Below are 26,218 nucleotides of genomic sequence, written 5' to 3' on the forward strand. Positions count from 1 at the left end.
CTGACCTTCCAATCAATAACCCAGAGCCTGGCAGTGCTCGGGCTTGAACCCCCGACCTTCCGATCAGTAATCCAAAGCCACCATTGTCACCCCCCAGTATAGTTCAGGGATCTTAGCTCCCTAAAAGGGTTCTACTTGGAAAGGGTTCTAATAAGGAAACCGGTTTAGGGTTGTACCTGTTGTAGGGTGCTAGACAGAACCTTTAAGGTTTCCCCCAGAGCAACAAACTAGAGAACCCTTAATTGTTCAGACTCTTTTCTAGGAGCGTGTGTGGAACACACTGAACATGGAATCAAATAAAGAAATTAATAAATGTTGGGAGAACCCAGCCTTATGGTTAGAGCTGATTTGGTGGCTACGTCTGATTAGTTATAAAGTCTCGTGTGTAATTGAACATATGGTTCTCTTTTTCAGCACTGCACACAGCGTGAACTCAGCGTGTTTAGTGATGAAGCTCAGGATCAGGTGTGGAAAATCTGGAACCCCTTAGAGTTCTTCTTATTCCTTAAAGGTTCAGTGCCACATTACAATGGGTTTCTCCATCAGAAGGGGTTTCAATTAGAAGAAGCTTGCAAACACACACACTTTCAGGGGCAATTTAAAGTATCCAATTCACCTTCCAGCATGACTTTAGTAGGTGGGATGAAGCTGGAGAACCCGGAGAACATGTATATTAAGAACAATACGTATATATTCCTATAGGGATCCTAGTGATTGCTTATTCTAAACAGCTAGACACAGGAATATACCCTGAATGGGATGCCAGTTCATCGCAGTACCAAATCTCCAGTACCAAATGTAATGGTTTTTCAACAATTGTTATTATGCAACTGATGATTAAACACTAATAAATCATTCAGATATTTTTCTCTAAACTCTAAACATGTCCAATCCATATTAATTGTTGCCACCCCTGTTAGTGTGGGCTTGCCCTGCCTTTGCCACCCCGAGTCTGAATCCTCTGACATGTCACTGCTTGTGCTGAGATCTAAACTTAGATGACTGAACCTAACAAGGCTGAAAATGATCAATGAAAGTAAACAAACAACTCGTCTAACGATGAATTTTATTTAAAGAATCCAAACATGGTGAAGTCAGACCTCTCGTGTGGAATAAAGTCCTGTTTTGGAGGTTTGACCGCTGGATTTATTCCAGCGCCGTGCGGCTCGTTTGACGTCTTTATTGAACAGCAGGCCTCCATTCACAACTCTGACGTTCCTCATCGAGGCTCTGACGAAATTGTACTCTTTTATAAACGCGGGTGTAACGCGCCGTGCGTGTGAAAAGTGCGGGATTGCCTCCTTACTCAAGGCGGACACTGCGCTCTCTGCGTCACCGCGCGCACCGCACACTTCATTCATTTCAGCCAGTCGGTGCCCGGTGTTCGTCTGGTACTCCTGCGTAAAGGTAAGAGGCACTTTTCACTCATTTCAATACGCTTACCCTGTGCCAAAATATTTTAACTTTTATTTAAATCCATAGTAGAGTGGATGACGGCATTAGTATTCACTTTTATAACGAAGATCATATCATTTTACGCATTTGTTTTTTTTTTATACGCATGTTGGATAAAAATAAATAAATAAATAAATAAAAACCTTCGAGGTGTAATGTAAACATGTAAACCAGAATAAAAGACTGAAACAAAAAGCAAGTTAGCAAGCCTGACAATTTTTGACAAGAGTTGCATTTCACTAAACAATTTGTTTAATTAACGACGCGCAAGCGCACTGTGTTGTTCTTAATGTAAACATTTCTAAAAGCATGCACAGGAATATAAATTAATAAATAAAGGTGGATTTATTTATTTTATTTTTTTTACTCAGCTGCTGTGTGCTTGAAATCCCTTTGCTCAGTTGTAAACTGTTGATCAGCTGTGTGTTGGTCGCTCCTCTCGTCTCCTCTCCTCTCCTCTCCTCCCATCAGGTCTCCTCCATGCCATTGAGGTGTTCAGAAGCGCAGTGAAGATGGCCATCCATGTGGAAGGGCTGGTGGCGATCGTCATCTTCTACATGCTGATCCTCGGCGTGGGAATATGGGCCGCCTGGAAGAACAAGAACTCCGGCGTGGAGGAGGGGACGGACCGCAGTGAGACCATCATGGTCGGGGGAAGAGACATCGGACTGTTTGTGGGAGCGTTTACCATGACCGGTAGGACTCAGTGTGAACATAAAGCGTGTGCTTAACCCCTGTAAACAAAGGAAGTCTTTATTATTATTATTATTATTATTATTATTATTATTATTATTATTATTATTATTATTATTATTAAAAACTTTTTTCTCTTTTTTTTTTGCAAACCACATGACATTTTTCCCCGACTATAGAAAACCATGCGTTTTTACGCGTCGGTAAAACTGATGAATGGAACAGAGATTTGGGAATTTTTTAGAGAAAGTGTTAATAAATGTTTATATGCAAGTTTAATCTTGTTATATTAAGAAAAAATACCCTCATAATACCGTATTGTTACTCACTGTTCATTCAGTGGACATGTACACTCTCATAAATAAAGGCACGTTTCCATGCCGCTGGGTTGGCACCATCACCATCTATCTATACATGTTGTCTTTATCCCTTCTACATGGCAAGACTCATGTGGTGTGACTTTAATTAGATTTTAAAGACTTAAAGCTACACCAGTGGTCCTTAAGAATAGTCCGATTATGAATGCTGTATGGTATAAAGGGGGGAAAAATGGTTCCACGCCAGCAACAAGGACAAGTACAGTTTGGTACCTTTACTTGTGAGAGTGTAGGCTATAGATACAGTTTCAACGCATTCAATTATTTAACATCTCGGTGTTTCTGCAGTTTATCCATTTAGTTGTTGTGTCAGGTTAAATTAGAAGTGTTTAAACTGTACGTGTGTGTGTGTGTGTGTGTGTGTTTTATATTTGCAGCTACATGGGTGGGAGGTGGATACATTAACGGCACGGCTGAGTATGTGTATCTGCCCGGTTTCGGCTTGGCCTGGGCGCAGGCTCCCTTTGGATACGCCATGAGTCTCGTAGTGGGTAGGATAATTAATAATATCATTATTATTATTATTATTATTATTATTGTTGTTGTTGTTGTTGTTGTTATTACCACCATGCGCACGCTCCATGAATACTCTTCCTGGATCCTCTCATCAGGGGCTCAATAACGGGTGAAGATTAGGACGATTCTAAAGGCCCTGGTCAGACCGGGGGCCCAGCAGAACCCCATACGTTGCTGTATGATTTTGGTATTTAAATGGCCTCTTTGCACAATAATCTATAAAGAAGCACGCTATAATAAATGCCCTCAGACAGTCCCGAGTGAGTTTATGAGAGAAGTGTTGTAATGATGTCCGATTCGTGAGTGAATCGTTTCTTTGAGTCGGTTCATTTCAGTGTATTGGAGAATCCCGTTGATAAAACCAGTCTGAATGATTCATAAACGAATAGAACCGATTTGATTCTTCAAATTCAACTCACTGGTTCAGTGATCGTGTGACTGTTTTAGCTCATTTCCACATTTCTCTCTGGAGCTGCTGGTGTGTGAAACGTACAAGTTCCGTGGTGTGTTCCCCACGTGGTGCAGCTTAAAGATCACTGGGATTGCTGAGGATGGTGTCACTTGAAGACCATGGGGGAAGGCTTTGGACCTCAACTCGTGTGAACAGTTATGCGATGATGGCCAGGACTATAAATCGCTATTATAGCCTCAGCGCTGCAATTGCCACGGACAGTTTTGTGCTCAAGTCTCCATCAGTGAACAGTGGAGAAGTTCAACAAAACAGACCTTATGTAAAACTGTAATAGATTTTCCTGGTTACACATCTGCACTATTTGAACATGTAGTATAGAAGGAATTATTTATAAATGATACTATCCGGTGTCACCCAGATGAGGACGGGTTCCCTTCTGAGTCGGGTTCCTCTCAAGGTTTCTTCCTCATTTCGTCTCAGGGAGTTTTTCCTCGCCGCCGTTGCCTCCGGCTTTCTCATTAGGGAAAAATCCATAAATGTAAAATTTATATTCCGAACTCATATATTTCTGTAAAGCTGCTTTGGGACAATGTCCATTGTTGTTAAAAGCGCTATACAAATTAAATTGAATTGAATTATTCACTCAATGAATAATAATAATTGTACAGTTTCTTGATTCTTGGGTAATAAGAAATTACAAGTCGATAGCTTGTAAAGACATCCAGACAGAGTTTCTATAGTGTCTGTGTATATGAGAGAGAGAGAGAGAGAGAGAGAGAGAGAGAGAGAGAGAGAGAGAGAACAATGGTATATATTTGTATATAGTTATAAATGCATGATTTCAGTTAATTTAATAAACTGTTCATATTTAGTTCTATATAGTCTCTTATTGAATGTGCAATAATTGTTATGTTTATTGATAATGATTGTTTTCACACTTGGCAATAAGAAAAGATAATTGGGGGGGTGGGGGCTTGGGGCCCAGAGTACAGATTAGCCAGGGGGCCCAGAAACCCTAGCGGTGCCCCTGCCTCTCATTCATGTCTAATTATCAATCATCATCATCATCATCATCATTATCATCATCATCTTATCTATATTCTGTATTCCCCTGACATTAAGGTGGTCTGTTCTTCGCCAAGCCCATGCGCTCCCGTGGCTACGTCACCATGTTGGACCCTTTCCAGCAGCTGTACGGAAAGCGCATGGGCGGCCTGCTCTTCATCCCCGCGCTCATGGGGGAGATCTTCTGGTCCGCCGCCATCTTATCAGCCCTCGGTAAGGAACACCGGGAGCTCAATCAATGCTGGAGCCTGAATTAGAGAAAAAACCAATATTGGTTGCACAGAGAACAAAGTTTCAGAGAAACGACTGGTTTGAGCAGCAACACACAGTCAGGGCTGAGTTGGAACATCGGCCTCCTTTTCTTTGCTTTTATTATTATATCGCTTCATATGTATTTTAATTCCATCTATTGTATATATTTTCACACCACTTTGGTTGCATTGGCGAAAGAAAAAAAAAAAAAAAAAAAAAAAGAGGCGAAGACGAGTCAATTGATGAAATGCATTAATTAGACCTGTGCATCGGTAGTCTGCTCAGCTGTCTGGCTAAGAAAACACCGAACTATTTTTTTTGTTATTTTAAGCTAGAGGTTTGGCATCCACCAGCAGGGCACAGGTTCCAAGTTTTTATCCACGTGTAATTGAGAATGGACATAACTGAGCAGCTGATGGTTAAGGTTCTTGCTCAAGGACCCAACAGTGGCAGTTTGGCAGTGCTGGGATTTGACCTCGCAACCTTCTGAATAGCAGTTCAAAAATCTTTACCTCTCAGCTACCTCTTCACCATATTTTAATGGCTTACCTGTGCTAACACACCTGATTTAATTAACCAGCTATATACCAACTCTTCCTAAGCTGATTCAGGTGTGTTCGAGCAGGAAAACTCTCAAACGTACAGGACAGGGTGAACTCCAGGATCCAAGAATCTGCATACCAGGGTACCACTACGGCTCCTCCATCACTGCTCTTAGAGTTTCTTTTTTTTTCTTTCTTTCTAATTTAAGCACGTGTACCATACTGTATTTAATTCCTGTAATTAAGCATTTTGTTGTTTTCTTTTAAAACCACTTGTGCTTCAGAATGATACTTTTCTTACTTATCAGCGACGTTACGATTTGACCTGCTCAAATTGAGAGTGTGTTAGCTTCATAGCTCTCTGTTGCCAGGGGTACAGGTGGGTGAGGATGATTCAAAGGACCCTGAGTAAACAAAGGGGCTCAAGAGAACTCTAGAACATAGAAAATGGCCAGAATGATGAAATTCGTCCAGAGTTGAGGACAATCATTCGATTCATCGAGCACAATTTACACTAGTGCCCTTTCCAGTTGTGTGTATCTCTTTCTTATATTGCAAATCACAGATAAATGTAGCCTACATTGTTTTGCCCTTAGGATTTTTGTCTCCAAATTCTAGTCAGAAGGAAATAAATGGTGTACGGTTAATAAGAGTGAACTATGAATTAGGATAAATGAAATCGTGTGGTGTAGGGATGACGCCATCTTTAATGCCGAAACCTGGAAACGGGTTAGCATTTTAGCCCTTCCGGTTCCAACGCCCCGAAGTCAGTGGGTTTTTTTTATTTTGTTTTTTTAAATTTGGGATTTTGGTTAAAAGCCTGAAATAAGGTCTGTGGTGAACACAAGCTCAAAATATTTCCAGGTTTTATTCTACGACATAAAGTACACCAGTGATACCCCACTCGTGATTTTTTAAAGCGTTTATGCGTATTGAAAAGGGCGGTTGCTAACAAGTTGCTAAATGGGACTAGGGACGTTGTCGGGAACATTAAACGTCATCACGCCGAACAAGTCTTTGCAGATAAACTGGAAAATATCGTGGAAAATGTTTTTAAATCGAGTTTGGAAAAGTTTGTCGGAAACTCGGTGACGTTGAAGTCGAGCAACCGTGGTGTTGTTCGTTTATAGCGTACGGTTAGCTTTCTATTTCTGCCGATTGTATTTAGGCTTCAAAAAAGTTGTATTCATTTGTGAAAATTATCTTGATGGACAAAACGTGTCAGTATTGTTAACTTTTGTTGATCACAGAGCTTTTTTTTTTTTTTTTTTGTGACAATCCGAAAGCCTATGGGAAAATCCTATTGGGTTTTTGTCGAGGGAACTGGTGTTATGCTAACTTCCAGGTTCCGGTACAAAATGATGTCATCCCTGCGCCTCTCTATAAAGGTTAATGAAACCAAAAGTGAGACAGTCTTAGAACATTTACGGAAAAGCCAGGCCTGATAAATTCCACAAAAATTCTTACTAAGGCTCTTGAATGACATTAAAGCGCATTGGAGAGCCACTGAATATTAAACAATGAAGAGCGTGTCTAATTCTTAATCACACACCATCACCATTCTTTTTTCCCCCCAACAGGAGCAACGCTGAGCGTCATCGTGGACATTGATATTAACATGTCAGTCATCATTTCTGCCCTCATCGCCATTTTCTACACACTGATTGGCGGTGTTTACTCGGTGGCCTACACAGACGTGGTTCAGCTCTTCTGCATCTTTGTGGGACTGGTACACTCACGTTATTTAAATCACATGTACTGTACAGTTGTGGAAATTGGCAGGATTTGTCCGTTATACCGAGATAACATCACACTACAAAATTGTAATGAAAATAAACTAGGCTTCGGTTTGGGAATCCGGTCCTCATACAGTGTACATGAAGTCAGCTCTGGATGTTTTAAGCAGTTTAATCATAGCCATTACCTGATTTTATACAGGTTTGTCTTTCGGGTCATTTTATTTGTATAGTCACTAATCTCCCCCATGTTGAGGAATGACTAAGGGAAATTGGCGTTTGTGTTCAATCATATTCATCCCCCAGTAAAACAGGAAATTAAAAAAATTAAATATAAATGACAAAAAATTTTTTTTGTCAAATTCTACTGGTGTCAATAAATCGCAAAACTTGTGGGTTTGTTAAAAATATATATTTTTGATAAGGTTTTTTTTTTTTTTTTTTTTTAAATTTTCTTATGCCTCCAACACTAGGTCCATCTATAAGAGATGCTCATTCGTGCAATATCCGAATGTCTGCAGGATTTCCAGCAGTTGAACTGATTAGATGTTGGAATTGATCCTGGATCAAGGTCACAGCGAGGTTAAACGTCTGACATGTTTCTTTTTAGTAGCTTCCTTCCTGGTTGAAGTACATTTTAAAGATATTGGAAGAATATAAATTATCAACAAGAAAGACTAGACTCTTTGGCGCCGAGTTCTACTTCCCGAATAAATTTACTTCATTGAAAAGTTAAGCTAATTAATCACGGACTTTCTTTTTTAATAAGCCTTATTAAGTCATCTTTACCAAGGGTGCCAATATATCTGGAGCTGACTGTACACGATGACAATTCAACTTCATATGTACTATCTGACTAGCCACGTCAGACTGTAGTCCGCGATTACACCGGACATGTGAATTGCTAAAAGAAGTTCACATAAAAGAGATTTTATGATCAGTGAACGTGGCGTCAAAAATCTTGAAAGGAATTTGAAAGTATTTGTAATACATACTGTTTATATACTGTTTCCTTTTACAATATTCTACATCGTCCTTGTGTAAAGTTTTTGAAGTCGTTGGTGAAACTAAGGTGAAGTGAAAGTGTTTTTGTTCACTCTGCAGTGGATCAGTGTCCCATTTGCGCTGTCGAACCCTGCTGTGTCTGATATCGGCCTGACTGCAGCGTACGAGCTCTACCAGGAGCCCTGGCTGGGTTCGATCGAAAGCAGTGATAAATGGATGTGGGCAGACAATTTCTGCCTTCTGGTGAGTGTAGTTCACTTGGAAACTAGTCATCATTATTATAACGTAGAGACGTTTCCTAACGCGAAGAAACAACCGAAAAATCCGTTTCATATCAAAGCCTTAACATGCACCTATCATGGGTTTTCAGATATGACCTTTCGTGTAGCGTGTTATATACGTAGCTGTTTGTGAATGTTAAAAGTCTGCAAAGTTTCAAAAGTCGAAGCGCACGACAATCGGAGTTATCGACTCCCAAAAGAAGGAAGCGATTCTGAACAGCTGAATCGAGTCGTTAGTGATTCCAGACTTTACTTCCTGTACTAACCTACGTAGGTTCGTAACAAAAAGCCCTGCCTCTGGTCTTCATCGTCTGCTCGCTGACAGACGGCGCTGAAACTCGTTACGGTAGTCGGCTTTTCCTTTTCGACGCACGCTGACAGCGTTAGACCAATCACAACAGACTGGGACATCTGACCAATCAGAGCACAGTATGCTCTCTGAAAGGAGGAGTTTAGAACGAATCCTTTAACGAGTCATTTGTGACACTGGGGGGTGTTGGGGGGGGAATGTAACACTGCAGTTTAAATTATGAGCACGTTAAAGTGTTGTTTGACCTCGGGTGCATGTAAATCTATTGTATGTGACCTTTAAAGCAAAATTAGGCACGTTTCAAAAACCGTAATAGGTGCGCTTTAATATATGTGTTGCAGCCTGGGAAAACCCATGTCAGGAAACAGGTTTTTTTTTTCTTCTGCCTATAACATACTTGACACCTCAACAAAGCCATGAATACAGTATATTTCACCAAAACAACATATAAATGTTCCTGCTTACTGTCTAAGCTTGCCTGGGCTTTCTTCCTGCAAACATCATGTTGTGTAAGAAGACACAGTGCCTAAAAAGCACAGTGCTAAAAACAGTCACTCTGGCTAAAGATGTTTGAAACCAGCTAAGCTTGCTAGTTAAGTGTGATTTCCTTTATGCTTCGATCAAGTTGTATGATATCTACGTGCTGTAATGAAACACTTAATCAATATACACTGGTTAAGACAGCAGCTGTTGAAATGTCCGGTTGGAATGAAATCTTGAAATGCATTTTTCTCCCAATTAAACAGATGATCGATTTTAAAACACCACAACTTCACTCGTGTTCAAGACATGAGCCGAAGAGCAACATTCCAGCTCAACGTTCAGACCTATTATATACGCACAGTACAAGATTTCACACATATCGTAAAGGAAATGATTGAATAGTATTAAATGCTAGAATGTAATTGAACTCTGTGACCTACTCCAAATGAAAGGCGCAAAAAGGAAACAATACTCATTTCTAAATGTCAAGGGCTTGTAATGAAATTGTAAAGCAGGTCGTTCTGTCGCGTCTGTGCTGCAAGAAATGTCCAGCCAACCTCGACTGTTTATGAAGGGTCACTCATGATCATCAAACTATGGCTGAAAGCAAAAAATAATCTTTTTATTGCGAAAGCTTTGACTTGACTTACTGGAGCATGTGGTGTTTCATGCCAACCTGCATCTAAAAGATCTGATTTATTTTTACATTGCTATAAAGGATGTTTAACTCTTGCTTTTATTTGTCTTGGGTATTGCTGTTTGGTGTCTGCATTTACCATGCCGTTCTTGTTCCTAGATGTTGGGGGGAATTCCCTGGCAGGTCTATTTCCAGCGGGTTCTTTCTGCGTCTTCAGCTACCTACGCCCAAGTCCTTTCCTTTCTGGCTGCCTTCGGCTGCATCATTATGGCCGTACCCTCTGTCCTGATCGGCGCTATCGGGGCCTCCACAGGTCAGCTGACGCACTAGGACCTGCAGAAATATCTCAACTGTGGCTAGCTGCATGTTTTTAATAGCAATTAAAGTAGGATGAGAGACTCTAAGGAAAGGTCATGTAGACTTCACTCTATTTTCGGAGCATTGCAGTATGGTTAATGTCGCTAAGCTAATTCGGCTAATCCTAATTCTGTGAATTAGGACCAAGTGTCAGTTCCTACAATTTTTTCGAAATTACCACAGATTTGGGCCAAGACGCGTCATCTGACATCGTCACAACACGCAGTCAGCCAAAGCCATCTTTGATTCATGTAGGTCACACAGCTCAAAGGTCTCGTTTACCATCAAACCTCACTGTGAATTATGTGCAATTGCAATTTCGCCCATTCATTTAGAGCATTTGGTAGACGCCCTTATCCAGAGCAACTTACATTTATCTCATTAATACAACTGAGGGTTAAGGGCCTTGCTCAAGGGCCCTGTGGTGGCATCTTGGCAGTGCTGGGATTTGAACTCACAACCTTCCAATAAATAGTCCAACATCTCACCCTCTGAGCTACCCCTGCCCATTCAATTAGTTTAATGCAAGAATTCACTGCAAAAAAGTGCAAAAAAAAACCTCTCATTTTGGGCCACAACAATCCCCCCAAAAAACTCCCGTATGGACTGAAGTGTATTAAATAACGAATAAAACACTCTGGTGCATGCTGTTATTGTAAAATCCTCAACGATGCAGCCTGACACACAGCGCTGTTACTGTTACCAAAAATGCCAAACAAACGTCTCCTCATGGAAAACTTTGTTCGTGGGTAGCTTCCGCTATACAAGGTCCCTCTGTAACTCCCACTGCTGCAACATCACGGATCAGCTAACAAGCTAGCTACGCATGGTTGGATGGCTGTGACATCGCCAGTGTTCAAACTAGCAATCTCTCATCAAGAGTGATCTAAAATCTTTACGTCTCAGACCATTCAAGAGCCCCCTTAATGTGAACATTTTCTTTATTATTGGTCTCATTTTGCTTTGGTAGACACGACCAAACCAATATGTTCCGGGATAAAGGATCTAGATTTTCCTAGCTTCTGCTTTTCCATGTTTAGTAACTAGCAACACATTAGCCAAGCTAGCCGACATAGATAATGCATTATAGTGTGTCTCACACTAGATGCTGAGTTGAGTTGGACATGATCAAATCCAGTAAGAATGCTGTTTGATGACTGCCCAAAAGCTAGCTCTCAAAGCATGGAAATATGGCATCCATCTTTGATACATCAGCCCAGTTCGTGACTGCACAGTAGTTTAAGACAGGGAAACTGAGGGAAAAAAAAACAAACAAAAACAAAACACTTCAACCAAACACCCCCTTTAATAAATGTTCCAGCGCTCTCATTTACATTATGACACCATTGTGTTATCCAGGCGTGCAATCTTGCTTGACTCACAGATCAATCATACAGGTGAAAGCAATATTTCTAGAGTAAGACCTCTTTAGTACATAAATTCTCATTCCTGCTTAATATCTGAAACAGCACTGGAGCATGAGTGTACTGATGACCATGTGCCAGCTGTTGAAACTCACATGGGAGAATGTCTCATTGCTACAGTCTAATTGTTTAATTTTTTTTAACTGAAATGAACTCTCACAACAGGGAGGTCTTTCCCCTGCCTGTACTAACCCAGGGTGGCGGCCATGTTCCCATCAGATCTCTAAAGAAACGTGTAAATAACAACAGCTGGTCTCCCTCATCTATTATTGAGGGCTTATCCGTTTAACGATGTGAACTCTGTAAATATTACATCTGAGGCAGGCCTGACGAATCAGATTTATTCTACTGATTTTCACCATCAAAGATCCAATGTGGAACTGAAGCGTTGGCTTTTAGGAAATATTGCTGTAATAAGACAATAGAAATGTGGGACCATTTGAATGTGGGTTGTAATTGGTATACGCAGTTAGACAGAATTGTCCCAACCCCCCCAGAATAAAAAAAAAAAAAATTAATCCCTCTGGGAGAACCTTATAACAGAAAAATCTTCATGCAACCTATTCAGGAACTGACAATCCTTAACACTCTGTACATTAATATCCAGAGCACGTAGTATAAGTGGCATATTGTGGGGTTTATGGGCTGAAGGTAACTGTCATGGTAACCATCTTTTTATTGTAGACTGGAATCAGACGACCTATGGGCCAATCCCTCCTATGAAGAAAGACGAGTCAGAAATGATTCTTCCAATCGTGTTGCAGTACCTGTGCCCACCCTACATCTCCTTCTTTGGGTTGGGGGCAGTGTCTGCTGCGGTGATGTCATCGGCTGACTCATCCATCCTTTCAGCCAGTTCCATGTTCGCCAGGAACATCTACCACCTGGCCTTCCGCCAGTCGGTGAGCACCAATTACATTAGTGTTGCAGAACAAAATGTGAATTCTAAAAATGGCACACTTTGCATTGAAACTGATCTACACCAATTTCACACCACAACAATTCAGACATACAGTAAAATGTGATTACTTAATTCTTCAGCCACCATTTCTGATCTTTTTTGCTCTAGGCATCAGACAGAGAGATAGTCTGGGTCATGCGGATCACAATCTTTGTTTTTGGCGCTTTGGCGACGGCCATGGCCCTCCTGACGGGTACAGTGTATGGGCTCTGGTACCTAAGCTCAGACCTGGTCTACGTGATCATCTTCCCACAGCTCCTCAGCGTTCTGTTTGTGAGAGGCACCAACACCTATGGCTCGGTGGCAGGCTATGTCTTCGGCATGATCCTGCGCATCGGCGGTGGTGAACCTTACCTCAAACTGCCCCCTTTTATCTACTACCCAGGCTGGTACATCATGGAAAAGGTGCACCACAAAACGGGGGACGTGGAACATCTGATAATGCAGAGGTTTCCTTTCAAGACGGTCTCCATGCTGGCCTCCTTCCTGGGCAACGTGGCCGTCTCATACTTGTTCAAGTACTTGTTTGAGAGCGGCAAACTGTCAGCCAAGTACGACTTCCTGGATGCGGTAGTAGCTAAGCACAGTGCTGAGATCATGGACAGGACCACGCTGGTGAACAGGAATGTTATCGGGCTGAATGAGATGGCGCCGGTGAGGCCACGTCTCAGTGTCACTTTGGCCAGCACTTTCAGCAGGAAGGAAACTCTCACTGAAGAGGATGAAGAGGACTCCAGCCCAGAGTCTCCTAGTCATGAAAATGAGTAAAGACCTTTTCAATTAGGACAGCACCTCGTGAGACGAACATCCTTGACGACAGATGAAAACGTATGTATCGGATTTTCCATTGCTGCAGCAGGATAAGCCAGAATGGCAAGACAGGAGCAATTGTGTGAGAAAAATGTGACATATTGCATCATATATTACATCATTCCACTGGGAAGCAGGTGTGCTGAAGGTTCAGTACTCTTCAGTATGGTATGTATAAACCCTGAACTCATTTTGCTCTTCTGCTCTGAGGGAGAACCCTAGATACTGTGACTACACCATTCCCACTGAGGCAATATTTATTTCTCTGAACCGTATCCTAAGTCAGGACTTATTTACAAAAACCTAAATAAAATTCACTGTGCATTAGCATACAGGTTTAAAGACTACGTACCATGTTATACACTATAGCATAGTTCCAGCTTATCATCTTGTAATTCATATATATATATATATATATTTAAAAAAAATAGTGTTATTAGCTGTTAATCTAGCAAATTCTTTCAATCCCTTTGATGATATTAAATATATGGCATAACTATGAGATAATTACACATCCAGTATATTCCTATTTTTGTGTATATTTGAGAACAGGATGAGGAAACTCGATGCTACAATCGCCTTAACCAGCTGCGTCGTTCGAATAGAAATTTCTAATGGTTCCCTGCTCTCCATGTAGTGCACTATATATCAACGCGGGTGCCATTTCAAATTCAGCTTGATATTATGCAAACGTTTCGGCAGCCACTTTGTTAGGAAAGGAAGTCGCTGCTGCAGAAGACTCGTAAAGGATATGTGCTGTGATATTTTATCTGCAAACTCATAACCGCAACGTCTAGTCCGAGTGTTCATTTGTCGTCTTTTTGCAAACAGATTTGTGTGTGTGTGTGTGTGTGTGTGTGTGTGTGTGTGATGTGTACATATATTCTGTATATATATTAATATATTTTAAAGATGTACAAATTCATAATTTTATTTTATATTTTACTGTGTTGGTAGAGTTACTCAGTGTTCTAGGCCAATAAATCTATAATATACACATATATATATTTATTTATTTATTTATTTATTTATTTATTTATTCTGGCCTATATATATATATATATATATATATATATAAATAAAAAAAAAGGACACTAAATGTAGAAGAAATCATAAATAAATTCTGTTATTACAAAGTTTTACGATTGTGTCTTGCTGCTACGTGGAAGTTCCAGACTTGGCGCTCTGAAAGCGAGTGCGTCCAAAAAAACGGGACAATAACTCAAAGTCAAATAAAGGGATCTAAAGATAGCTCTTACGTTACTTACATTCCGCTAAGTGCTCCGGATATATTGTCGGGGGCGGAGTGTGTGAAGGAGTGGGTGGTGGAGAAGAAAGGGGGGTGGTTGATCGGGATGGGCTTTTTTTCCTCTCCACTGCGACAGTTTCTTGAGGGTGGTGAAGGTTGGGGGGTTGGGGATGATGATGATGATGATGATGATGATAATGAAGTCGGTGACGTAGATGACGCGACTCCACCCTCTCGCGTCCCTTGTTCGTCCTCCGTCATGTCCTTGGTCCCGGAAGTTTAATCCAATTAAGTCGCCGCAGCTGCCAGAGATTCCATTCACTAACAACAGCAAAGTGCATTTGGCCTGATTAATATCCACGGAATGAACATAAATAAAAAAATTAAAAAATAAAATCGAATCTAAGGGGGCTATTCGTGACCATCCGAAACGGCATTGGAAATGGTTCAGTTATCATGCACGTACAGGATGTACCATAGAATCGAACAGGGTTGCAGTTTCTACACAAATCAACCGGATGTGTAAATAAACCGAGACCGTTTCAGTCGCTTGTATATCCTACCGTACGCGTACCAGCTAGCTGATTTACATTTGCTGTCACGTCTCTTACTTACGAACGACTCGGCCTATTAAAAGGTTTGCTTTGAAATATGGGGACTTCTAATTCACTCAGCTTGGAGATGGAGAGAGGACATGTGTCCTGTTTTATAGTCCAATCAATCACCACTTCTACAACAATGGGGTTAATGAGCTCAGAGTCTCTGAGTGCGACAGCGACTGGCTCCGGCTTCTGTCCTCTAACCGATTCTGACTAGACCCTGTGTATTAAACGTAAACACTGTCCGTGCAGAAACTCCAGCTACATTTTCAGATCATTACAAACAGATATAGCCTTTCATTCACGTTATACGGAAAGCGCTGTTCACTGCTCAGTTCTGATTGGTCAGAAGGTGTTCATTACATTTATATAACCAGTAGTTCTCTACTTATATTAAAATTCCCTTTAAAAAAAAAAAAACGTAATATACGTGCAACTCATTTGTACCACAATGCTGTTAAATACTCGATTTTGATTGGTCATAATGTCTGACAGTATTCCTGTCTTTAATATAAATCACAAGGTTTATCATAATTTCGCTCGATTTAATACATTAACGACTGGTGAAAGAAAATAATGACTGTTTATAGATGCTGCAATCTAAGTGATAAGAGAAACTAACTGTTTTGTGGATGTCTACACGATCAAATGTATCTATAAAAGGATAAAACGTACAACCGGTCATTCAAAAAAAGAATCCTTGCTGGCAGATTGCTGTGGTATAAGAGAAATAAAACACCTCAGCACATGCTGTTATTGGAAAATAATTCACTTGTGGTAACAGTACCTCCGCGTGTTTGTTATTTTTCTATAACAGCACGCCCGGTTGTGTTTCAATCGTACACATCCCACCGTTCAATTCATTTACTCTCCATTAAAGCAGACGCGTTCAGTAGCTCCAGTAAACCGACCGTAAGAGTGAGGAATGCTTCGGTCGATCCTGGGATTTTCCTGGGTTAATGTTCTCTGAATATGGTTTCTAATATTACACACTTGTGAGTTGCCAGTTTATTAGATATTACCCATCAAGTGCCTAATACACTGGTCACTCTGCATTCTGTGCCATCTCTCTCAACCTTGGAAAACCGATGAAAGCGAATGTAACGGTCTTTGCCCAAGGCACATTCCTTTCAAAGTGGTCCCATAAAGCAAATCGCATTTTATTAATATTGTTCACTTTGACTGTAGGCCTGTGTGCTCCCCTGTGTGCTGTTAAGAGAGCAGAAGCCCTGTCAGAAGGCCATCTGTGGCACCAGCTCCTTCCACTGTCTCAGCATCTGTAAAGGAGTCATCGGTCTTATCAGAGGAGGCCGTATAATCAGATTGGCCCTCATTAAACCTAGCTGGCTAATTGAGTATGATGGGAAACGTCGTCCTCCCAGAAGACGCGAGGTTTAATGTGATCAAAGCGATAAGGAAAGTCGTGTACGATGTATTTATGGAGCATATACGGAGCTGTGGATGAGCTTCTTTTAGTCCACAAACCAAAACATATGAGGAAGCTTGCCTTAATTGGAGCTAGCTAGCTAGCTAGCTATGATGCTGCTATGATGCTGTAATGGCATAACGTTTCCTTTCCTATACTCAGTGTTTTCGTATTAGTATCGGCCGATATCGAAACCTGTCCGATATTTAACGACTACGTTTTAAAATGATTTTTTGTTTTTTTTTAACTAAAAGCACTCCAATCTTTTCCATTTGTTGTTCGACAGGATCAGATCAAATTCGTTCTGGGTTTTTTTCCCCCCTCCAATATCCTTTCCAGCTTCTTTTTTTTCTTCTTCTTCTTTCTCCTCTCTCGCCCGGCCCAACACCAATCATGTCTATCGGATCGGCGCCGTGTCTGGTAATAGCAGGACAGGACGGTCCTGAAGTGATTGATGCTCTCCAGTGGTTATTGATAACTCACAGGTTTTCTATAAGCCGTGACAAAATCCTGTATTCTTATAAACTAGCTTTAGAGTCTTGGAAAAACAGCCATGAAAATGATCAAACAGACCCAAAATCCTTGAGATATATATATATATATATATATTAGCATAAAGCATACAGTTATCCTCTGAATTAGCAGCCAAGTATTTAAATCATGAAAAGAGTATGAACCATGACACTGTATCTGGATCTCATAAAGTAGGTCCACAGCAGGTCCGAAAAAACAAGGGGTCTATCCAAGCACTCCCCGAGTGTATTGAGTTTTTTTTTTTTTAATCACATGATGGCGCTGTAGATGACTATCAACCAGCATTGGCATTTTTACGGTCGTTTTCGTAAGTCTAACTGACCGGTCTTTTGAAATGAAAGCGGCTACTTTAAAATTCGACCAAAACCGCAAGCTTTCAACTAACTGCAATCTTACCACCAGGAAGTGATGTTAATATCATACACACCGTTAAAACCTACATCTGAATGAGGAAAATTAAAGCGCTGCTCGCTAGAATAAATGAATATGATGGTACATATGTGATTTTAAAAATAAAATTTTAAAAAGTGGATTTTTACAGTGTCATTGTTATCCGCTTAACCAGCCGGACCGCATCCGATTGCGCCAACCTCATACTGAATGTAAATTCGGCTTTATCATCATACTGAAAAGGTCAGATTTAACGTACCGTATATATTCTGCGCACCTCGTCAGTTTTTTCGGACGCGAAATGAACGTTACAGATGTAATCTTTAAGTGACTACGTGTACAGGTAGCCTCGCATGTGTACGTTAGCTCTTTAGCACGTGCATCAATTGTTTTTTTTGGTTTTTTTAATGAATCTATATGAAATTTGTATTCATTTTTATTACTCGATATCTCACGCCAAATCATATCACTTTTCCTGAACGCCTTTACACTAGAAGGCTAGGCGTGCGGACGGGCACGCATCAAAGACGTTAAAGAAATGAAAGAAAAGCATTTCATATTTCATTCATCCGTTAAAATTGATCTAGAAAAGGTTTCTTGTAATAAAACTATTACAGTAACGGTAAGCCTACATGAACATGGCGTTTGATTCTAATGAATTAGATCCGTTTTCCTTCATTACTTATATATTATATGAGCTGTATTATTGTTATTTATTTATTTTCATATTTCCTTTCTGTCACTGCTATTATTTCTTTACTTTTCAGTACTTTTTTGACGTTACATTGTAACACATACTACTGAGAAGTCCTCAGTACAATGATGCTACACCGCTCCACCGTTCCACCGATAAGAGGACGGCGTACCATGGGACGAAGCCGGACTCGCAGCACAGCTACGGAAACGAAGCGGAAAACGTAAAGGAAACGTGCTAACGGAAAATAAACATACGTGACGCTCACGCTGAAGAATGTTTGCTTACGTGACCCTGTTTTCTGCCTGGATCATGCTGATGTACGTCTCTTTAATCACAGGTCTATCTTCAGAGAGTCTTAACGTCATGGTATAATGTGATGCACATCATCACACAGTCTGGTGTATAGTATTGAACTCCTACAGCGTGACAAACAGTGATCTTAAAAAAGTCTGTCGGAAATCACACAGTCGACAACCAGCTTTGAGCCTCAACGACATTCTCCAGAAGTAATATTATATATACTTCTCTTTGAGCACAGAATCGCATACCATCCAAGCATCAACCTTTCTGCCCTTCTATCATCTCAACGGTCTGCCTACCCACGCATCCTTCTCTCCCGCTCTATTTTTCTTTTTCTCCCCTGACAGCAGTGTCATCTCATTGCTGCCATTATAGGACCCGGACCCATTTTTTCTTCTTCTTTGTTTGTTTGTTTGTCTGGGGTTTTTTTTTTTTTTTTTCTTCACCCTGACGTCAGGAAACAAGAGGGTCTCGCCCTAGAGATCGTATCAGCTTCAAACCCGAGCGGTCATGAGGCCAGGGTTCTGATCAATGACAGCCAAATCAAAAGAAGAGTCAGTCAGATAAAGGGGCCATTTTTGCCCGGCTGGTCACAATACGGATGCAGATTGGCACATGAATGCACCGCTGTCGCACCTTTTCCATGTGTCAGTACAGATCCGTGCGAGCGGATGTTAAAGTAAAAATAAATAAATAAATAAATAAACAAAATTCTGTGGTTATGCACATTAAGTCTCATCGATCTCATCTTCTAGGCACCGGTGTCTGCGGCTGTAATAATTTAAAGCACTCTTTATGATGATTAAACGACTGAGGGCACTTCAGGTTTTCAGTCCTGAGCTGTTTAAGCGGTCGATATCGCTGGGCGTGACTGCGAGTCCATGGCACTCTGGGGATGAAGAAAGACATTGAACTCCGTTTGCCTCTGGGGATTTTTCAGTAAACCATCTATCTGTGTCTCAATTACTCTCCAACTTTCTTACAGCTAATGTCTCGCTGTTGCATGTCTCATAAACCGGTTACCATAGAAATAAAGCAACCGGACGGTAAAACAGTGTCTCGTTCTTTTGTCTCCTCGTCTTCGACTGGAGCAGCATGCGAGAGCCCCACGGGATGAGCCTCAGCTTCAGTTATGTAACGAAAGCAGTGATACAGAAGAGTTCTGAGCTTTCAGTAAATCCCACACAAGCCTGCATACACTCGAATTCACAGGAGACAAAACACACACACACACACACACACACACACACACACACACACACACACGGGGCTCCATCTGAAGAGCGCTATAAAGTAGATGCCGTCCCCTTAGGTCTGAGAGTTCTGGCTGTGTTTTTTTGGTACGGTGGAGTTTTCTGTAAGGAGATCTTTATTCATCACTGATGGAAGGAGTCTCCAGTGTTTCCACCAAGTTCCACAAAGTTTTCTGCATGGAGGTCTTTGAGGTTCCTCGCTCTGTTTCGGTCTGTTTTTGCCTCCACGTCGTTCGATGTAACTATAAACGGATAAAATGTACGACACGTCAGCCTTCAATGAACGAAACGCTGAAAATGTTGGCAGATTGATGAGGTATAAGAGGAACGCTTCCAGACATAGAAAATAAAATGTTCTTCGGGAGTTCTTTGCTTTCTATAGAGGTTCTTCTTGGAACCCTTAATGATAGAGAAATACCATCCGTCCATCTTCTGTACTGTTTATCCTACTGGGTCACGGGGAACCTGGAGCCTATCCCAGGGAGCGTCGGGCACAAGGCGGGGTACACCGTGGATGGGGTTTCTCAATAGAGAAATATTTTGTTCTACTTGGAACCTACATAGAAGCACAATGCAAAGAACCTTTAAGGATTTTAGATTGGATCTTTTTTCAGTGTCGTGCTGTATAGACAGTATCGATGTACAACGTAGCAAAAAGACTATATATGACTGTATGACTGTCTCTCTGTCTCGGGTAAAACCGTATTACCTCACCGCCCCGCTATCTGCCTACCGCCAGCTCCATCCAGTTCTCTCTCTGTATCGCTCTGTCTGTCTCTCTCTCGTTCATTTTTAGTCAACTGGGCAGCTCTGTACTATTTCTGTGTTCCTTAAGCGATGTCCCCTATAATGTAATTGCAAGACGTCTAATTGAAAAATGGACAGAGAGAGAGAGAGAGAGAGAGAGAGAGAGAGAGAGAGAGAGAGAGAGAGAGAGAGAGAGAAAGAGATGGTGGGTGGAAATGGGAGAGAGAGCAGGATGTATAAAAGAAAGAGGGGGAGGAGTGATATAAAGAGTGATATGTGGTTGTACACAGCAAAAAATCTCTCCCCCTCTCTCTCTCTCCTCACATACAGACACACACACACACACACACACATTTATGCTCTCCTCTACCCATTTATCTCAATAAAGTGTTGTGTTGGTTCCAGATGAGAGGACCGAGCCTTTATCTGATCCCCTTAAGCAATAGTGTGCTGGACATGTAACGGAGCATCTCAGCAGCGCAGTGCAGGAATGAAACACACTGAAGTTTACAGATTTATACGATCAGACACTATAAATAAAAAACAACAAACAAACAAACAAAACGTTTTAACACGCAGGATGAGGTAACGGCCACTCTGACTTCAACTGGTATCTAATCGGACCTTAAACAGGCAAGGATACACGTTCTGCACTCGACAGCCTGAACGGACCACGAGTGCACACTTCACCGCGTCAGTTTGGTCTCTGTTGAGAATGTGTGTCACATGACTTGCTTCTGGTCATCTGTGATGATGTAATCAAGATGGCCGCCTGGGAAGCGTGTAATTAACTAACGGTGCTTTTATTAGAATAATCATTGTCTTATAACGCGTCATTTAGACGTGTTGTATAGTAGATATTTTGCATAAAATATATTTTACTCTGTCGTACAACAGACTACAACTCGACATGTCGCCAAATTAAATGTGAAGGTTCATTTTACGATATTGAAATGTATTTAGGTTTCGTAGCCCTGTTCATTTCACCACCTTTATTTATTTATTTATTTATTTATTTTTAAAATAGCGTGTATATTTTACCCCAAGGCATCCCATGGCACATTTTTATATTACAAATTAGTGAAGTAGTGAGTATTGCCGGTTTTACAGAAATAAGAGAAAAAGACTGAAGTTCACAAACCACTGTTAACGATGGTTTTAAAATAAAAATAAAGAAAGAAATAAAGCTTTAAAATTAAATTATTTTGGAGAATCCAAAAAAATAAGCACAGTGTGTGATTTTTCTGCTTTGGATGTCTGTTAATTGATTCTCAATAAACTAAGAAATAGCATCAGTGTATATATATATATATATATATATATATATATATATATATAAATTTAAATGTTACTCTAATACGTTGTGTTATTTTTGGCTCTTGTGCTTTGACGTAGTGTCTGCTTTCTCCCTCGTCTTGCTGAATGGACGTAAATCTGAAATGTTTTATTATCAGACAAAAGGTTTCTGCATCCACTATCTCTCTCTTTCCTTTCTCTCTCACCTTTTCACTCCTTCAGTTATTCTTCCTTTTACACACAGACATACACACACACACACACACACACACACACACACACACACACACACACACCACTCTAGCACTCCATTCCTGCCCCATCATCTATTAAGAGCACAAAACGCTGCAGGGGGAAAAATCACTGTCCACTTATTCACCGCTGGATGCCAATCAAAGACGTAAGAGAACTGCAGTGGTGTGATCAGCACTCAAGCAAACTATAACTGACATCCTGTGTACAAACCGTGTAATCATGTGACCTCAAACCTCGGTGCAAAGAAACAAGGCTTCAGTAAATAAAAACGTGCAGAAAGACTCGTATCACATTTTACTATTGGGATTTACTTGAACGTTTCTCCACTCTGATTGGTCAGTTTTTATATCACAGGTTTATATTAATGCACTGATTCTAATGCACAGCAACCTGTATGGGGGACGCTCCAAAAAGGTGCATGGGGCATCACTGATATGGTGAGGTTTTCTGTGAGGAGACGTTTATTTAACATTTGATGGAAGGAGTCTCCAGTTTCGGCGCTTAAGCTCTAACTTTAAGTCTTCGAATAAGTAGTCTTGAGGATGAGGGATTTTTTTCGGTTTCTCAACCAGTAACAGGACAAGCTGTGTCTTTCTCTCTTGTTCATTTAAAACGGGAGGCTCGTGAGGGATTTTTTTTTTTTAGAGCTGTAATAATAACTAAATTGTTTTGCGGCCGATCCACAACATTCAGTGTAACTAACTATAAACAGATTTATTTATTTATTTTTAAAGTATGATGTGGTGTTGTTTTTTTTTTGTAAATGAATTCCCCCCCCCCCCCCCCCCTCAATCATCAGTGTTTAGAATATTATATCTCAGGAAACACAGCCTAGTTTGATAGCTCGGTTATTGGTTAATGGACAATTTTCCTAATTCTTCTCTTTTTTTTTTTTTTTTTGAAAGGTCAGTATGCTTATTTCCATTGGTTGTACAGTGCTGCTATTGGCAATGACTTGTTTTTAAGCGACACAATGCAACACAACATTTTTTTTTTTGCCTCATGACAGTATCATAATGTGTGCTATAGAGGTTTAAGAAATGTTCAATTTTGTTGTAGTGGTCGCTTTTACATTTCTTCTTCCAATTTTTGTCATAATTATGAACGGCGTCTGGCTTTAAAATGAGTCAGGCTTTAGCAGGAACAGCAGCACGTCAGGCTTTTTGAGGGTCACATCTATATTGGGTGGAGTCTCTTTGTGTGTGTGTGTGTGTGTGTGTGTGGGGCGCTGCTTTTTACCGACTTGAATCCCAGCCAGCAGATCCATTAGAGCTGATTAAAACGTGGAGGTGCAGCCATAACCCTTAGAGAAGGTGAGCAGAGCCACCAATCACGTCGTCCGAGAAGGTGGACAGGAGAGTCATGTGGTTGGGAAGTACGGGACGACGCCTCAAACAGATCAAAGGCCATTTCTGTCGTCAATGAAAAGTTAAATGAGCGTGGTCCTATTGTATTGATCATGACACATTTATGACAATATGAATATGAGTGTAACTTGCAGACGAGGATGAAATATAGACACACACACACACACACACACACACACACACACACACACACGTGCACACAGGGAATCCATAAATATGACCTAGAGTATGACTAATGAATAATTGGACTTGTAATTAAAAGATACAATTCTCTCAGATCTGCGAGTTAGGCATCGAACTGACTCATAGCCATGTGCAATACTATAAAGAAAATATTCCTAGCACAGGGGACCAAGCAACACCAAATATTTTACATTTTCATTTTACATTAGAATTCCTTAGCATTCGTTTTTGAAGGACTGGATCAGTGTGCCTTGGGGTTTTTAAAGCAAGCTGTTTTTGGCAGTTTCATCACCAAGAGACCAAATTTGCACATGAGAAAGCGAGACAAGTTGTGTGACTAAATCGTGCCAGCGATAATGCGAGAGATTAAAACTTGCATTCATGCAAACAGCTGGTAAAGCAAAAAGACAGAATAAAGAATGTAACCGGAGGTTTTTTTTTGTTTGTTTGTTTGTTTGTTGGTTGATAAATATTTGGTTAAAGTCCGTAGAGTTCAATTGTATTCCTTTTTGAAACCATTTTCTCCCCAATTTGGAAATTTTCCAATTCCCACCCACAAGCCAGCTCTCCTCTAGCATACAACAGCTACCAAATGGAGAGGATGAAGGTGAACGCTTTCTCCAAGACACGTGAAGCCAGCCACCCACGTCTTTTCAAACTGCTGCTTCACAGAGCAGCTTGACACACTCAGACGAAAGTACTATCTGCCCTCTTCCGCACACACGAGCTCACAGACACGTGTGATCGGCTAGTGTCATTGTGTGTGTAACACCCAGAGAGGACGGCCATTTTTGCTCTCTTGGTTCCTGGCCATTTCTGGCTGTGGCATTATTACGAATCAAACTCGTGATCTCCCTTTAACAAGGCGAACTTTTTCTGCAGCTACCAACCTGGGAGAGCAAAGGCTGACATGTTTCCTCTGAGACGCATGAAGGATCAAGAGTTTATCAAACTCCAAACCTCCATCCAGCCTCCCCCTCACACCTTCTCTTACAGTTTTAATGAGTCATCTACCTCCACGTCCTTTTAGCACACAGGTGGGAAAGATCAAGACAGTGAAACAGAGATAAGAAACAAAATGTCAAGACTGATTAAATATTTGCATCTTTACAAACAAATTAACGGGCATTTCAAAATGGCAGACGTCGAGGGAAAGGCATTTTATTTCTCTGAGGTCAGACCTCAAGCTCAATTTCGACACTCTGAGCTAAAAAGCTGAATATATTTCCCACTGTGACATTGCTGGATGCCATTTCATGCTGAAGTAGTCGTAAGTCATGAGCAGTTACACAGCTTGGCTCACTTGATTGTGTATATTGTGCATCTGTCTTCCTTGGCATAGCGATGTATAAATGTGACAGTTGTATCGCTGTATAGATCAATGCTGCCCTCTGGTTCATAGAAACAGAAATGAAGTATGAGTTTACATGGTGTGGTTATTAAAGTCCCAGCTTGGCTGACAAGAAAAATCCCAGACGAGCCCTGTTGATCAAGAGTAATATAAACGAGTATCCTGGAATAGCATGAGCTTGGGAAATTGTCTGTGTGGAGTTTTGCATGATCTTTCTATGGCCATGTAGATTTCCTTCACGTTCTCGGTTTTATTTTTCCCACCTCCCAAAAACATGCTGTTAGATTTGAGTAAACACGATGGACTGGAGATCCAGTCAAATTTCAGTTGGATTTCATTGAGAGAACACTTGCAATGGGGAAACCACAAATGGTAACACTAGGGATACAACAATACTACTGATTGTACCCCATCTCAGTTCCATCTCAGTCTAACATGCATTCACTTAGAGTATTCATCTTCAGTAAGTGCTTTATCATGGTCAGAATTGGGATGTATCCCGAGCCTATCCCAGGAACGCTGGGCAGGGATACACTCTGGATGGATCTCCATTTTATCACATTTACCACAGCCAATCAAATCTAACGGCATGTTTTTGGGAGGTGGAAAGAAACCAGAGAACGCAAAGGAAATCAACACGGACATGGAGAGATCGTGTAAAACTCCACACAGACAATATCTCAAGCTCAGGTGACCCTGGAGCGATGAGGTGGCGCTATGGATCAGTGTTTCCTACTGCACCACCGTGCCACACCTATAAGCTGACAGGGTGTTGAAAATAAAACCTAACCCATTTTCAAGTGACTGATGTTGCAGCATGGTCTATCGCATCCATGTTCATAGTTTGTGTAGGTAAATGGCAGGGGCAGACCAGGGGGAAAAAAAAAAACAAAGAAAAACAAACACTTAACTATCTGTCAGAGAGAGAGATGGGTGTGCTGAGACACAAGGGCAAAGAGTTGCATTAAAATTCAGCCCTGTGACAGGATTTGATAGACAGCTAGAAAAGAGACGAGCCCGCCTCTGGACTCCTCCTGTACACTCTACTGAGACAAGGTCGGGATTGATGGTGGTAACTGGAAATGATATTCCTACCAACCCAACTGCACGCTGTATTTACACGCCACAGTCGCACGGCATTAATACACAGCCTTGTGATCAGGGGTCATTAATCCACGGCGTCTCGTGATGCCGCGCTCATCCTGGAAGCAGATAAATCTCTATGTTGCAGCGCAGATGCAGAGATGTAATTAAA

The 26,218-nt window shown here is 41.0% G+C and overlaps 1 protein-coding gene and 1 long non-coding RNA gene across 6 annotated transcripts in view; one reads left to right on the forward strand and one right to left on the reverse strand.

Moving 5' to 3' along the window:
- The first annotated feature begins 1,295 nt into the window (after nt 1–1,295).
- On the forward strand, nt 1,296–14,381 carry slc5a7a (solute carrier family 5 member 7a). The gene is made up of 9 exons (XM_053676017.1): nt 1,296–1,407; nt 1,927–2,151; nt 2,903–3,016; nt 4,576–4,731; nt 6,893–7,041; nt 8,153–8,296; nt 9,924–10,077; nt 12,230–12,447; nt 12,615–14,381. The coding sequence occupies exons 2-9, from the start codon at nt 1,968–1,970 to the stop codon at nt 13,272–13,274; spliced, it is 1,779 nt and encodes a 592-aa protein (XP_053531992.1). The 5' UTR covers nt 1,296–1,407; nt 1,927–1,967; the 3' UTR covers nt 13,275–14,381.
- Nucleotides 2,667–26,218, reverse strand: part of LOC124626345 (uncharacterized) — a 32,639-nt gene continuing 9,087 nt past the window's right edge. For 4 of the 5 annotated variants that reach the window (XR_008393496.1, XR_008393492.1, XR_008393495.1 and 1 more), the window contains 4 exons: nt 23,302–23,474; nt 14,585–14,886; nt 9,904–10,097; nt 2,667–4,766 (listed from right to left, as the gene is read on the reverse strand). This is a non-coding gene — a long non-coding RNA (uncharacterized LOC124626345). The remainder of the gene's footprint in view (nt 4,767–9,903; nt 10,098–14,584; nt 14,887–23,301; nt 23,475–26,218) is intronic. The other variant, XR_008393493.1, reaches the window with a different exon arrangement.

This window comes from Ictalurus punctatus, chromosome 26 (genome assembly GCF_001660625.3).
Source record: "Ictalurus punctatus breed USDA103 chromosome 26, Coco_2.0, whole genome shotgun sequence".
Taxonomy (NCBI): Eukaryota; Metazoa; Chordata; class Actinopteri; order Siluriformes; family Ictaluridae; genus Ictalurus; species Ictalurus punctatus.

Coding starts and splice junctions, on each gene's coding strand:
- slc5a7a (XM_053676017.1), top strand. CDS start 1,968: ATGGCCATCCATGTGGAAGGGCTGGTGGCGATCGTCATCTTCTACATG. Junction 7,042..8,152: donor TCTGCATCTTTGTGGGACTG/GTACACTCACGT, acceptor TTCACTCTGCAG/TGGATCAGTGTCCCATTTGC. Junction 8,297..9,923: donor CAGACAATTTCTGCCTTCTG/GTGAGTGTAGTT, acceptor TCTTGTTCCTAG/ATGTTGGGGGGAATTCCCTG.